Source organism: Temnothorax nylanderi, unplaced genomic scaffold (assembly GCF_030848795.1).
Source record: "Temnothorax nylanderi isolate EJ_2023f unplaced genomic scaffold, tnyl_v1.0 TNYL_tig0150_pilon, whole genome shotgun sequence".
Taxonomy (NCBI): domain Eukaryota; kingdom Metazoa; phylum Arthropoda; class Insecta; order Hymenoptera; family Formicidae; genus Temnothorax; species Temnothorax nylanderi.
In genome coordinates, this window is record NW_027249212.1 from 246,376 (window position 1) to 261,466 (window position 15,091).

Here is a 15,091-nt window from a genome sequence, read left to right on the forward strand (position 1 = left end):
CTTCGTTCGCCTCGCTCTGATTCACTTCGCGGCCGCGGCGTTCAAAATAAATTCCCACGAAAGACACAATCGTCATTAGCGCATGCAATGATCTGTGCTGAAAAATATGTCGTTATTAAAAATGGAATCGGGTTTATCTACGAGTAAATTTATCGGTACATAACACTGTATGCACAGATAAATTTATTTAAAAACCAAATGTATTAATATCGATAAGCGGTTTAGCTTTAGCTAGATATTTTCCTCTCTTTCCTCTATTATACCATACAGAATAAAATATCAAAGATATCTTACAAATGTTACAAGTTTATTTCTTATAACTATCATAGTAGACAATAATCAATCACAATTGGCTTAATAACATGAACAGAATTGTGTGTTCATGAGTAACTGGAATACTGTACTCTCAACAATTAGATTAATTAATTAATTAGATTCATTGGACTTTACCGACTTCTTGCTTCGACTTGATTTGAAGAAGTAGCAACTTTGCGCGTTCGCTATATGAAAAAACGAGATTATTTTGAAGTCCATAATTCATGATTATATATGAAATGCGGATCTAATAAGAATAAGTAACAAAGACCTTCAGCTTCCAATATATCCTTATTTCTGAGAGTTTACACGAGCACCAGTGGCAAATATTTACACATCGAGTGCCAAATGTCAATTACAAAAGTGAAATATTGAAATTTTTACGTATTGGCGCTTGTTAATAAGCGTAAATAAAGATTTCTTTATACAGAATTTTATAAAATTTTTTCAATGATCGGGGGTTTATAATATCCCTCAGATCGTCGCATGTAAATGTAATTTACAATTCCACGTGGCTCGACACATGATCAACAGTTTCTGAAACAAAGAAAAAACAAATGTCTCGTGAAAAAAATATATGCGTATATCTAATATATTAAAAAAAGTGTGCAAATTAGAAACTTGCACATTGCTTCCTCATCATTACAGATCGCTACCATTGCTCCTATTTTATTTCGCTCACAAAGCTCCTCTTATGAGGAAGCTTATTGTATTTTATTTGATGCATAATTATTAGTATTTATTAGTTTGGCTTCCTCATAGAGGAAGCTTTATGAGCGAAATAAAATAGGAGCAATGGTAACGATCTGTAATGATGAGGAAGCAATGTGCAAGTTTCTAATTTGCACGCTTTTTCCATTTTAAAAATTTAACCTTTTTATGAATTGAAAAAGGTTCAGCTTAGTAGCACAAGTGGGGTTTTACAATTGACGCAATATTAAATCGATGTTGACTTTGAGAGTTCAGGCTACATGGTCCATATATGGACTTCGCATAAGGAATCGGGTTTGATCGCGTATAAAGCTGGATCTAATCAATCAAATTTTAAAGAATTATATATGAAATAGGGGTAGAAGAATATAAATAAAATTAGAAATAACCTGATATCTCAAAATTTGCGGAAGTTAGAACTATTACAGGCATTCTTAAAAAATTATGGACTTTTGATCGCGTATAAAGCTGGGTCTAATCAACCAAATCTTAAAGTATTATATATGAAATAGGGGTAGAAAAGACTGAAGAATATAATAAAATTAGAAATAACCTGATATCCCAAAATTTGCGGAAGTTAGAGCTGTCACAGACATTTTTCAAAAAATTCAAAATTTTATAAAAAAGGAACCCCTTTACCGATCATCGTCAAATTCAATACCAACCTTCCTTTAATGATACTCTACATTTAGCCCGATATCTCAAAAATTACGGAAGTTAGAGCATAAACGGACAACAAAAGCGTTACACACACACACACACACACACACACACACACACACACACACACACACACACACGCACGCACGCACGCACGCACGCACGCACGCACGCACGCACGCACGCACGCACGCACGCACACGCTCACGCACACGCTCACGCACACGCTCACGCACACGCACACACGCACACGCACACGCACACACACACACACACACACACACGCGGACATTTTGTACAGAAGTGATTTTTCGACGTTTTAGAACATTCTAAACACTTTGCCAAAGATACTTGAAAAAATTTTTTTTTCACGAAAACAAAGCTTTTTCTATGAGGAAGCAAAACATATTGCGGAAAACATACCATTGTCTTTCTCCGTCTGTCTGTTAGCATTCTCTACCTTCTGTTGCAGAGTTTTAATTTCTTCGTCGTAACCCACCCATTCAGGCAAGATACGCATGGCTGCTTGCAATTTCGCTTCTTTAGTCATCGGATTATTACACTATAACAGAAGAAACAGCACAGAAAAAGATATATTACCTAGTAAATCTAAATTGTTAGAAATATTACGACATATTTGTTCTTATGATATAAATGAGAATACATACTAAATCTATAGTTTTGGCGTATTTCTTAGACGCATCGTCGCACCACGTTTCGCACCACAACCACTCCTGTGGTAGCGTTTTGATGGCCACTTGATGGATCATATTGTTAGGGAGATCCTGAAGCCATTACCGATTATTTCACAAAACGCGAAAAAACACTGATTATAATAATTAACAAATCTTCTTTATATTCTTGTAAATTTAAATTATTTAAATCATTCAAATCACTCGTTTCACGTACTTGATCAAGATTTGCTAAGCTATTTGGATCTTGACTCAACGCCTGATACTGCCCACGCAACCTATCTCCGGCGGCGATACGACGGAATCGTTTGAGATCGACCACATATAGCGCGCTAATATGGTAAGCACGACCCTGCAAGTGATTTCTCCAATATCCTTGCTTCCAAAATCTGAATCCATCCATTTCGACTCTGCTTTCACAGAATGGCGTGTATGCGTAAGGTGCGCCGCCGAGATCCATAGTTGCTAGTTCCTTCAAATCCGCTCTTACCACCTATACAAAAAACAATAAGAAATTTAAAAAACACGTGAAGTTATTAAGAATGTATATTAATATCGCCATATCTCAAACAGCTTGCTTACCTGATCGGCATCGACAAATATTATTTTCTTAACGTTCAGTGGGAACAGCACATCGAGAAACAGGATTTTATATCCCCAAATAGTCCTCTGTTTCTCAGTTTGTTGATGAAGCCAACGAGGCCATTTATATTGAACGAGTTCATACTCAAAGCCATATTCTTTAGCCATATGTGGCAGAAAGTCCTGTATTATAAAAAAAGATTTTGTTACTTTTTTCTTTTATTAGAGTTTCATAGAACAAAATTTCACTGTTATATGCCGTACTGCCGTACATGTTTACCTTTAGCGTTGGTGAAAGATAATTTTTTAAGAACCAGAACTTGACCGGAGTTTTAGTGTGTTTAATAACACTCAGCATCATGATCTTCAAGAATCTCTCGTATAGATGACCAGAGGCAAGAGAAAAGATATTTAATTTCTCATCTTTGTCTTCACTTTCGTCCGTCGCCGTAAATGTCCTAGTTTTGAAAATATAGCAAAACATATATCAAGACTTATTACAAGTTTGAATTGATTTAGCTATTTTACATCAGCCAATAAAGTATCCCAATTAATACAAGCTACATTCTTAAAGCAGTTAATATGTTAAGTCAGTTAATAGGACGAATCAAAGACAAGAACACATATTGGTGACTTGGAATTACGGTAATCAATGTGAATGAACTAATGTAATGGTTCGCAGTACATTAAGATTGCAGATTAACTGGATGTTAGAATTTAAAGCCACGAATATGTTCTCCGTTATAATGCATATGTATTTATGCTTGGTTTCTTTATGGAATATGTGTATGTGTGTACTTAATTATAGAAAATTATGGATGTACTTAACTACATAATAATGAGAAGCTTACCAAAATTTGGCAATGCTAAAAAAGAGAGAACAAATAAAAGTTAAAGTTCGAAGGTAACCGAATACCATGCTACGCATGTTAAATACTAACACCCAGCATTAGGAAATCATTGAGACATGGAATACAAGTAATTCAATCAATCGAATGTACCTAGAAATGGAGTTCCATAATCCAGAATCGTTCTCGTTGTCCGACAAAAGATCCATCCTCGCCTTATCTGGCTTCTTGGAAACCTTCACTTTCAACACGTGACTCCTCAAAGAACTTATCAGGACTTTCACATCGTTGCCGTTCTGAATGACGTCCTGTCCGTCAACAGTGGTAAAGTCGTATATTTCTGCGGATCGTCCTTGCCGAAGTCGCAACACCCATTCGCCGGGATTCGCCTTGAGTTGGAAGTACCCTAGATTGGCCATTACTATAGTATCAACCATCACGGGTTGTTTCTCAGTGCCCAATGTGAACTGAAGGCCTCTCGGTGGGTTTCCCATTACTGCTTCAAAACAGTGACCCTCGAGCAGTAAGTATTCTAACTCAAATTCACTGAAACAATACAAAATAAAAGTTAGCGAAACTAGAATCAAATTTATTTGATTAAAATTTATAATAAGATATATTTCAATATTTTTACCTATGCACGCCCATCGCGACATTATCGAGCTTAATATTATCTAAATCATAAACACTGCGCACTACTTCTACGAGCCAGTTCTCAGGTGCGTGAATGTATTGCGTTAATAGTGACGAAGTAGGAAGTTTTGTGAACTTTGCGATAGAACCACTGATATCTCCTTCTGGTGTGAACTGCAATTCAGGTTCGAGCACAAATCGATAAAAGCTGGAATGAGAAAGAAAAATATATTATAGTTCACAACAAAAGACAAAAGAATTATGAAGAAATTCGAGCATTAATTTACCTTTTCAATGGCATATCGCTATTCTTGTCTACGCAATTCAAAAATACTTTTATATTGCAATTTAGGGCTTGTTGTAGTGTTTTCAGTATCGGGCCCAATTTTTGAGCACCACGTGAAACTGGATCTACAATAGCAATAAAGTTGAAGGCGACTTCATCGGTATTGGCTGCTGGAATTTTTATAACACTGCAAAATAAAACAAACATTCTTGTATGTAATGTTCAGTAATCAAACATTTTTATACATATTACACTTAATTTTTTACTTATGTATATTTCGCAAAAAATTATTACTTTACCTGTGATCATCTCCATGGAAAGGAACATCGTACCGACTTCGAGTTTGTGTACGTGGAACTAAGAGTGAAGTGATTTTCATAATCGTATCATCCGTAATATTATTTTCTTCTGTACAAAATATTACAAACATTTAATTATTTTTACCGTACAGATTAAAAAATCTATGCTTTTTTAAATAATAGAATCATGAAATACCATATTCATCTTCGTTGAAGATTTGATCTTTTATCAATTTCATGAATAATTTTTCGCCATAGGTGCTCTGGCTAAATCTTTCTAATAAAGAGAAGTCTTCACTTGTAAATTCTTCACTGCTATCCAAGGGGCCGATAATACGGGCATTACACAAAACTGCTCTAGTTCCCGTCTCCATGCTTAGGACAGTTTTAACGTAATGTTGATGCAACGATAATATCGAATTTTGAGTCTCTAAGATTGCTGCCACAGATTCGTCCTGTAACAATCAAATTATTGATGAAGTGATTTTCAGCAATACGTATATGTATGTATTTTGTAGACATTTATCTTACCTCAATCTCAAAATTACCATTAGCAATGAGAGCTGCATTGTCTTCTTTGAGGATTTTACGCAAATAAAGTATAGCCTTTTCCGGCGGTAATGCACTTATTGCAGCAAGCACAATTTTGTTAATATCAGACTTGAGATTTGCGTCATCCTTTGCATTAATAATAACACTAACTCGCGCATCAGTATTTGATTCCTATAAAAAATATATAAATTTTATATACTGTTATAGTATACATATATATGAAGTTTAGTTTTAAATTACATACTACGTATTCGAGGGCCTCTCGTAGTAATTGCCTGCCAGACAATGATTTCAAATCAGCTACCACCCAGAAAGAATATAAATGACGCATATTGCGACGCGGTACAAAGAAGTAGTGCATTTTCTTCATTAAATAAGTTGACAGATTTTGAGAAGACCATTTAGTATAGTCGTCATCTTCAGGAATTGTGCCAATTAAATTTAACCACGCATTTTTATCCACCTTCAAAATACGCTCGTTCAATCTAAAATGCGAAATAATCAATGTAATGGAACCTATTATATTAATTTAGAGATTTAATTATAAGAGTTATTATGAGAATCACGTACCGTGGCATAACATTTGGTTGGTTCATGAGAAAATCAATGATGTCGTCTCCTTCTGTTACTTCCCCTCGATACACTGCTTTTTGCAACATAGGTGTCTGTGTCATAATAGTAGATAACACTGCTTCTTCGTAAGATTCAGAATTTATTTGATTAGGCGTCAAGGGTACACCGTTCAACAAAGCTTGTGGGAACTTCTTGAAGCCACATCGTTTTATAAAATCGCTAGCTAAATGCCGTCCTACATCATACTCTGATTCCTCACCAAGAATGTAAGGTATACTAGCGGACGAGTCTTTGGATCTGATAACTTTTTTTACATCATCTACGTCAGCATAATTCCCGATGTAATTTCCTAACTGGAGCAAAAACAAGTTATATTTTTTAAATAAAATCATAGATCAAAATGCTAAATATAAAGCTTTACCTCTGACAAGAAATGTAAAGCCTCTTTCGGACTTCTAGTGTCTGCAAAATAGTGATACGCATTGTTAGCTGCGACACTGGCATCCATTAAACCTGTTACAGATGTATTATAATTTGTCACAAAGACAAATCCTACCCTCAGTGGTGCAGAATGCGCATAAAGAGATTGTGCTAGAGTTATTAGTGGCATGGAATCCTCACTTAGAGGATCAATAATTAATACCTAAAAAAAAAAAAAAATCATGTGTTAATTATTCCACATAAAATATGCATTATTATTCCTGATTTTTAGAAATACTAACTAGATTATATAAATTTCTTCTAATATTTCTGAGCATGCCAGGAAACGTTGGCCGTAATAATTCGGTTAACGACGGCGACCAATTACTGTAGCGTGGATCATTCTCGATATCGTTGATCCAATTAATTGCGGAATCTCTTATGTCCATTGCAAAATTTTGATTATCCGTACCTCCAGATAAATCCAAAGCTAACAATTTACTCATCTTTTTATTACTAAAGCCTGAAATAATTCACAAAAATATAAATCTTTGAATAGATTAACATATTGATAATTCGATATATCTAATTGTAAATCTTACCAATTTTATGAAGAGCTTCCATCACTCGTAGCTCGCTCCTCAAAGACTCTAAAAGAGTTAGAACATCAATAGCTTCCAGGTCAAAAAATAAGCCATTGATGAAAAGCGCCGTATCAGTTGGCTGTATATTTAGACTCGCCATGAATATTTCCTGATTCAGTTTCATTTCTTTCTTCATATCGCTATTTACTTTAGTTCGAATTAGCGATTTTGCCTATAAGAACAAAAATAAATCAACTATTACATACCCATATAGATACAGAATTCATTTCAATACGCACTTGCATAGGAAAATTCTGCGATATATCGGTCAAGATGTTTAATGCTTCTGCAGAAGGGGACTTCATTATCCTTTCAGCTGCCTGATGACTCAGTTCTTGAAACTGCCATACTTTAAAAGCGCCGATTTCGTGGCTGGTTTCCAGTAAATACGTCTGTATTTTATCCAATTCAGCTTGTTGATCTGGATACAATTTCCTGAAAAGATATACATCACAGTGATGCAATGCCGAGTGTTACGCACAGATTCAATTCAATTCAATGGCGCAACAGTCCGAGTCGGACTTAGGCCTCCCCCAAAGTCATGTGCTTGTGGTGCGCACGTAGGTTGTACACAAGCACATGGGACCTACAGTTTAAACGCCGAATCCGAACGGCAAGGTAGAGGGGGTTTCTAGGCAAGGGATACTCCTGACGGGCTGCCATTCCGTCGAGGAGGAGAGACAAACGATACAATTTATTTATTTTGGTTCTACCAGGACTGGATTCGAACCTGAGATCTTTGGTTTAGCAGACCAGGTTACGCACAGATATACGAACTAAATACCTTACGTTCTTACTAACCGCCTTACTTTAAAGTCATAAAGTTGATTCCTTCAATTTCTTCCATGCCATCGTTTGCCACTTCCGAGTCTTTCCCTGTGTTGTCTTTAATATCGGAATCGTCAGTCGCTTTGTACTCTGTAGATTTCATTTGCAACTCTACACCATAGCCCGATAAACGCAATCTCTTATCCTCCCTCTCCTGTAAATTGTTTTAGATATAAGAAACACAATTCTTTATAATATATATGCTGTCTATAACGTATTTTTATTACCTTAACATAATGACGAAGGATGTAATTGATCCCTTTTGTATCCGCTATGTTTTTTAGCTTCTCATGAAAATCGGAGAACGTAGGAGTCCCAATCTGGCCGTATAATATCATCACTTTATCAGATTCTGGAGTACTTAAATATCGATGATCTACGTCATAGGTATCTATACTTTCCCATGTATCCTGGAAAACAAATAATGCAATTACATACGTGAATTATATCGATGACTGTCAGACAAGATACAGTGAATTACCAACCTGCTCGAGCAAATTATCTATATCTTCTAGAGAACAAGTAAATGTTCCTCCAATGTTAACAACATTGTTGCATCCGTACGAAGAAACATTTTTATTCACAGCCATTTGAGAGAACATTTCCACACGTGAGGAATAAATACGTAAAGACAATCCTAACTTAAAAACTGCTATCTCAGATTCGGACAGATACTTTTTGACCAATTCCAGAATTACGTCATAATTCTCCTTCTGTGTAGCTGTTTGGGATAATTATAGAGGATGAAGGTGACTGTGGCACGTACTCCGAATTCAATTGAATCACAATACAATTACCCAGCACAAGATTGCTGATCCTTCTGGAATACGAGTCGATAAACTTCCAAAAGTAACTTGGATTCTCATCGCTAAGATATTCAGCTGCCTCGAGAACGAGAGGCGTTTCGTTCCATTTGGCATTTATTAAAGTCGTCACATATTTGTTGATCTTCTTGTCGGCTCCAAGTTGACTGGAGCATAGCGCGAGTATATAACAAAATATGAGCCCCCTCATCTGCAACAAATATGGAAGAAATTATCAAGTACATGTCGTCAACAAATTGTTATTAAATCTCTCCGTTGGCCATAAAAATTCGCGAAGAGAGACGTGTTTTCAGGAGGGAAGTCGAGCGAGTTTCGTCGGCAAAACTTTGCGAATCTTCACTGAGACTTACTGCAAATCGCATTTCAATACACGTGACAGTCACGTCGGATACACCGAATGATAAGATGCCCGATGAAATCTGTATACGTACGCCGTTTAACAATCACTGATAAGGCGGTGCTATGGGGTTTGCGATTTCATCGATGGCCAGACAAAGGACGCCTGACACTTTACGTACCTCCGTAAGAGTTAACTAAAGTTATCTTAGCTACAAAGAATGCATTGATGACTACAGCCGGTCCATTCGGCGCGCGTGCCACATGCACGATATCTCGGAACGGCGATCGAGCTTACGAGCGCTTATCATGCGGCGAATTTCGGGGTGACGGGTGACGTATTGTCGCTCCGTGTCGCTCCGCTAGTCCGCTGGTCCGCTGGTGGCACAATTGGCGGCACTCTCGAGAGTCTCGATCTCGAGCCGTCATCTCGGTCCAAAAGGCGAACGTTTCCATGGAATGACGCGACGAAACGGCGACGCGATTCCGGATTGGTCGGATCCCGAGATTTTGTCCAAATGTAAATAAGCGAATCGTATCAAATAATACAAAATATATTATGCCCAAAAGGCATGATATATTGATTATTGATTAAAAATGTAACTTTACATAATGTATTTTTGCGATATTAATAAGTTCAATTACTGTATAGTGTATACTGTACATGCAATAATAAAATTTAATTGCATATTTTTAGTTAATTAACTGTACGCTTTTATTAGCTATCCATTTATTGACTCGCATAGTATCACCGGAACCAAAGTTGCATATTTAAATATTTCGTCATTACCACGTAGAACGTGATAGGCACAGAACAAATTGATTTCAGAACGACTGCAGGCGTCGCAATTTATTTAATTAGTAAGCAAAACCTGCATGTATTTATTTCTTGTAATAACATTTAAGCCCCTTGCACAATGCCAGGCAACAGGCAATAGGAACAGGGAATAGAAATCAGAAATCATGTATAAATGCAGAATAAACAGTGACACAGGCAATAGATAGAGTTTCCGTCACGTTGGAAATTCTGTGCTTATTGCCTGTTGCCAACCAATCATAGGCCGGTATTCATAGTCTTCAAGATCGTCTGTAATGTCTTAAGACGCTAATACGGCTCTAGGCCGGTATTCATAGTCGGTTCTTAAATTTAAGACCGTCTTAAATACAATCTTAAGATGTCATGAACCAATCACAGAGCCGTATTAGCATCTTAAGACAGCACGCACGCATTACATAACTTCGATATATATTACGTACAAAAATATAAATTTCAAATAATCATATTTCTATTAATCTATTATATAAATATATTTCTATTAATATCTAATCTGTTAATTATGTAAATTATTTAAGTGCGCTTTTTCTTGCGAGTTCCCGATTTAACTTTTGGTAACAACATTTCTTGCAGCATGTTGCTGTCATCAATGTACATGAGATCCTGTTCTTGCGACACACTAATTAATTCTTGAGTATTGATAGGGGTAGGTATATACTCGGGTTCACCCTGTGATTGCATAACAGGATGTTTCAAAGTCGAAGATTCCAACCAGTTCAAAACTTTCTGATGTGATCCCATTCCTACCGGTACAGGTACTTCCTCGCGTATTTCCCAAGCTGCAAGAAGTTCTGGTGCTAATAGATCTATGTACGATCCCAATTTAGCTAATGATTGCTTCCAGGTTGGATCAAAACTGTCTGCATTTTCTTCAGTGGATTTTAACCGAGGACTGAGCATTTTGTTCGTAAAATCTGTGTAAAATCATTTTCATGATTTGCATTACTTAATAGTTCAAAGTATATCTAAATAAAAATTGAGATATTCTCTTACTTTCAAATATATATTGCATATTGCACTTATCGGTAAGAGTTAAAGGTACTATCGGTTCAGCTTGAGCTGATAAGGCTTTTTCCCACATATTTAACGCATAACAAGCTTTGCTATTTATAGGAGAATATTTATCCAATGTGTTTTCATGTGTTATACACTGATAAAATATGTCACCTAAAAATAGTAAAAAGATATATATTTACATGTTTAAACATAACATCCTGAGATGTTAATATAGTATACTTTATATATATGATAGAATATAATATAGTTGTACCAATAGAATTTTGGATAAAATAGAATACTTCTGCATTCTTTATATTTGTAATTAATGTGCTACCAGCGTTACACAATTCAAATCTGCTTTGTAAATACGGATTCAAGCACATTCCTTGCATTTGAGATTTATTTAATGTTTCTGCAATGTGTGGGGGTGTAAAAGGCAAATTAAAAGAATGAGACTTTTCCTCGTTCATCCATGTGTTCAAAATTATTGTGTTTTCACCGGCTTTCTGAGTTGATAGAACAATTATTTCCTTGTCGTCGCTGTAATAAATATGTGATATGATGTAATTGTAATGGTAATTAGTTATTACAATTAGAATTCTTATTTAGCATTATTAACCTGTTAGTTACAGCCGCCAATAGCGGAGTATCTTTGAACTGATGCGTCCATTTTTGTCGCACACATTGCTTGGGAGAACGATTATCGCACAGTAAAAAGGAATGATAAGTGCCCAAAAATCGACAACAATGGTGTTTACTTGGTGCTTCTACCGACAAACTTTCACAGTTTTCCAAATTAAATTTTGGACACAACGTGATACATGCTCGATCAAGAGCAGTCTGTAAAAAGATACAGTAATACTCAACTGCATAAAAAGTGACAAATATATTCTTATTATTAGGTAAATAATTCAGAAAACAATTTGTGAAATTTGTTATCGTATAAGAAAATAAATAGGTTTAAAACTCTCTTCTTACCCTAGTATCAAGATAATGCAAGCAACACCTGTCTACGTAAATTAAAACATTTGGATCAGTTTCCTGAAACCTTATGCATCCCCAAGCATCATGCTCGTGAGTCATATTATCTTGCTGTACAGAACCACTGCTAATGTATTTACTGAAGAAAAAGATACTGACATTGAGAAAACAAAAGATTGATATAAAAAAAGTTAAGATATGAAAAATACTTACGCACTATTTATGTCCCATAAGGACAATATTCTTTCTGCATTCAGTGTACAATGATAATTAATATTAGTTAAACTCAAGTCAGCACCGACATATGGTACCTTTGATGCTTGCCTGTGAATTTCATCAAGCACCAAGTGGTTCTCAGAATTGGACAGTGTATAAAGAGCACATTGACCTTTATGTCTTCCTAAAATTCTACCTAAAAACGAAGACATTTACTAGTATAACAAACTTTTAAAATTTTTAATTTAGCAATATACGTACATGTATCACTAATTTTGGTTTGTCTAATTTCATACAACGCTCCAGGTAATTTACATTTAGCTGAATTTTGCAGCAATGGCTTCCATACAAAATCTTCCATGGGTGTAATATGTGCAGCAACTGAAAATATTTCAATATAAGAAAGACAGATTAAATGTACAATTGTACAAATTATTATTATATACATCCATGAAAATATGTTCTATATTAGGACAGTACCTAAGTCTCCCACAAATGGAAATAACAGAACATCCCAGTCATTTAACTGAACGTAATTTAATGATCCACCAGTATAGTACCAATTATAAGTCTAAAAAAAATATTTTATTAACAATATTCTGTTGTCTTACAATTCTTATATATCTTATATTCAGTTATTTATTACTTTCATATTTTGCAACAATAGTACCAAAAGATAGTTTTGTTATATTATCTTGTTGATAGTTCAGTTTATAGCTTGTTAAACATACCCCTTCAAAATAAGGATCCGGATCCATATCAAGCAGTTCTGCTATATCTGCAATATATCTAGGTACATTTGCGCTATATCCCTTACTACCTCTTTTCCATTTTATGCTTTTCTTGTGTACTACGTCAAATTCTATCAAGAATACATTTTATCAAGTTAGTTGTCAAGTTATCGGATATAAAAATTATTAAATTTTTTAAATATATGTACAACCTTTCTTATGCTTTTCATAATACTTTATTATTCTATTTATATCATCTTTTAGATGGCTTTTCAGAGTAAGGAGTTGCAAGGCTGGATCTTCTTCACTAAGCACTGCAAAATATTTAAAGAAAAAAAAATGTTCTAATTATATTTAATAAAATCAGGATTTAATACAATAAAATCATCATAAATCTTCTAAAATGTCTTTAAAGACTACAAGAAATTAAAAAAATCTTTGAAAGTATAATACTTCTAAAATATATTCAAAAAATAACTTAGAAAAAAAAAGTTATATTCTAACAAAGATTTCGATATCATATCAGTGTTGTCGCATACCTGTTCTTGATAACTTTGCTGGTGGCAATAATGGCTTTGGTAAATCACTATTATATGGAAACTCTTGACAGAGTCCTATTGCACTTTCCTCATCCCATTTCTCAATACATGGTGATCTATTCAAGTTGTAACCTGGCATTACATGATGTGGATAATTCTTCAAAAACGCAGTACCCAGTTTATTCAATAGATTGTTTTCAGCGCGTTTAAATGCCTTCGACTTCAATTCTTGTGCCTTCATGATTCACTCAAGTCTATTCAATTTCTTTCAGAGTGAAACATGTACAATTTCATCCATACATCTTTTATTCGTGAAACAATAAGAAAAATAATATACACAAAGTTCTTCCCCTTTCCTTTATATAAATGTGTGTGTGTGTGTTTGTATTATTATAATATAATAACATCACTTTTGGGATACCTACACTTTGGAGATTGCGAGATATTTATCACAACAGCAATGAACAAATGAACATTGACGAAACGTATGATTAATTGATCAGCAAAAAATCCAAAATTTACACACGTAGTATATTTATTACAATTATTATTACGCGTTCGTGCGAAACACGTGCGTAGCGTCAACATAACAGTTTCTAAGGACGCATTCACGCATGACGCATTTTTCGACGCGCTCCCTGAGAAATTGCAACTCAACTACGTTCGTTACGCTCGGTAACGGTACATGGTTCGTGTCCATGCTATGGTTCATGTCCGAACTACACAAACTGAATATCATAGTAAAAAATTATATATTATTATTGTATATTCAACGCAATGGTCACGCGGAAACGCGCGATGCTATGTTAAAAATACTCGAGACATCTTTGGCAACGTGTTTAGAATGTTCTAAAACGTCGAAAAATCACTTTTGTATAAAATGTCCGTGTGTATGTGTGTGTGTGTGTTTTTTTTTAATATAGAGGTCGGAAAAATACTCTTACGTATCATCAGGACTTGATGTGCCTGGGTATGTCGGACTCGGATCTCCTCTACCGACTAAAAAACCTCCTCTGTCATCAGCCTCCGTATCCCCCGCGGTACCACCGTTAGGCATTACTTCACGGGGGGGAGGATCTAGCTATTGCTCTTTCTTCTGTATGTCGAAGTTAAGGCACAGTATAAGTAAGAACAGTAGGTTCACTTCGTGTCGAAGCCTTTGTTCTTCGTGGCAAACGTCCGCCATGATGTTGGTTGTGCGAGCGTGTTTTATTTCAACCGCTTACTAGAAACCGCTTGATAATTGTATAAGATGAAAAAAAATATAAGAAATATATATTAATTAAATATTTGAAGCAAAAATGTCACAACACATGCACATAAGTAAAAAATACATGCGCTTTTTATTTGAATAATAGAAACCGCTTGTGATAATTATATAAGAAATGAAAAAAATATAAGAATTTACATATTAATTAAATATTTGAAACAAAAATGTCACGACACATTTTATTCATGTATATTTTATTCATTTTATTTATGTATTAATTTTTTTATGTATTTATTTATTTATTATCTTATTACATAATATTCAAATAGCATATTTTTATTATTGTATTTATATATGTATCGGCGCGTATTGTATTT

General features: G+C 34.9%; 2 protein-coding genes across 4 annotated transcripts; both read right to left on the minus strand.

Moving 5' to 3' along the window:
• Window positions 1-286: 286 nt before the first annotated feature.
• Uggt (UDP-glucose-glycoprotein glucosyltransferase) lies at window positions 287-9,610 on the minus strand. Of its 2 annotated transcripts, XM_071714935.1 has the most exons (24): window positions 9,386-9,610; window positions 8,841-9,057; window positions 8,529-8,764; window positions 8,271-8,453; window positions 8,025-8,197; window positions 7,455-7,650; window positions 7,174-7,387; window positions 6,874-7,094; window positions 6,573-6,794; window positions 6,149-6,504; window positions 5,823-6,063; window positions 5,558-5,749; window positions 5,223-5,481; window positions 5,027-5,135; window positions 4,729-4,914; window positions 4,443-4,649; window positions 3,962-4,354; window positions 3,812-3,826; window positions 3,241-3,418; window positions 2,961-3,143; window positions 2,596-2,871; window positions 2,355-2,471; window positions 2,110-2,248; window positions 287-852 (listed from the first exon to the last, which is right to left on the minus strand). In XM_071714935.1, the coding sequence occupies exons 2-24, from the start codon at window positions 9,055-9,057 to the stop codon at window positions 815-817; spliced, it is 4,551 nt and encodes a 1,516-aa protein (XP_071571036.1). In that variant the 5' UTR covers window positions 9,386-9,610; the 3' UTR covers window positions 287-814. The 2 variants fall into 2 exon arrangements, with proteins under 2 accessions (XP_071571036.1, XP_071571037.1); XM_071714936.1 differs by lacking the exon at window positions 3,812-3,826.
• Window positions 9,611-10,022: 412 nt separating this feature from the next.
• LOC139777480 (uncharacterized) lies at window positions 10,023-14,576 on the minus strand. Of its 2 annotated transcripts, none has more exons than XM_071714922.1 (12): window positions 14,449-14,576; window positions 13,505-13,620; window positions 13,178-13,279; window positions 12,966-13,096; window positions 12,715-12,805; window positions 12,496-12,615; window positions 12,232-12,430; window positions 12,016-12,157; window positions 11,657-11,877; window positions 11,309-11,577; window positions 11,032-11,205; window positions 10,023-10,952 (listed from the first exon to the last, which is right to left on the minus strand). In XM_071714922.1, the coding sequence occupies exons 1-12, from the start codon at window positions 14,559-14,561 to the stop codon at window positions 10,552-10,554; spliced, it is 2,079 nt and encodes a 692-aa protein (XP_071571023.1). In that variant the 5' UTR covers window positions 14,562-14,576; the 3' UTR covers window positions 10,023-10,551. The 2 variants fall into 2 exon arrangements, with proteins under 2 accessions (XP_071571023.1, XP_071571022.1); XM_071714921.1 differs by lacking the exon at window positions 14,449-14,576 and adding an exon at window positions 13,930-14,134 and having other exon boundaries at window positions 13,505-13,806.
• Between the last annotated feature and the right edge of the window lie 515 nt (window positions 14,577-15,091).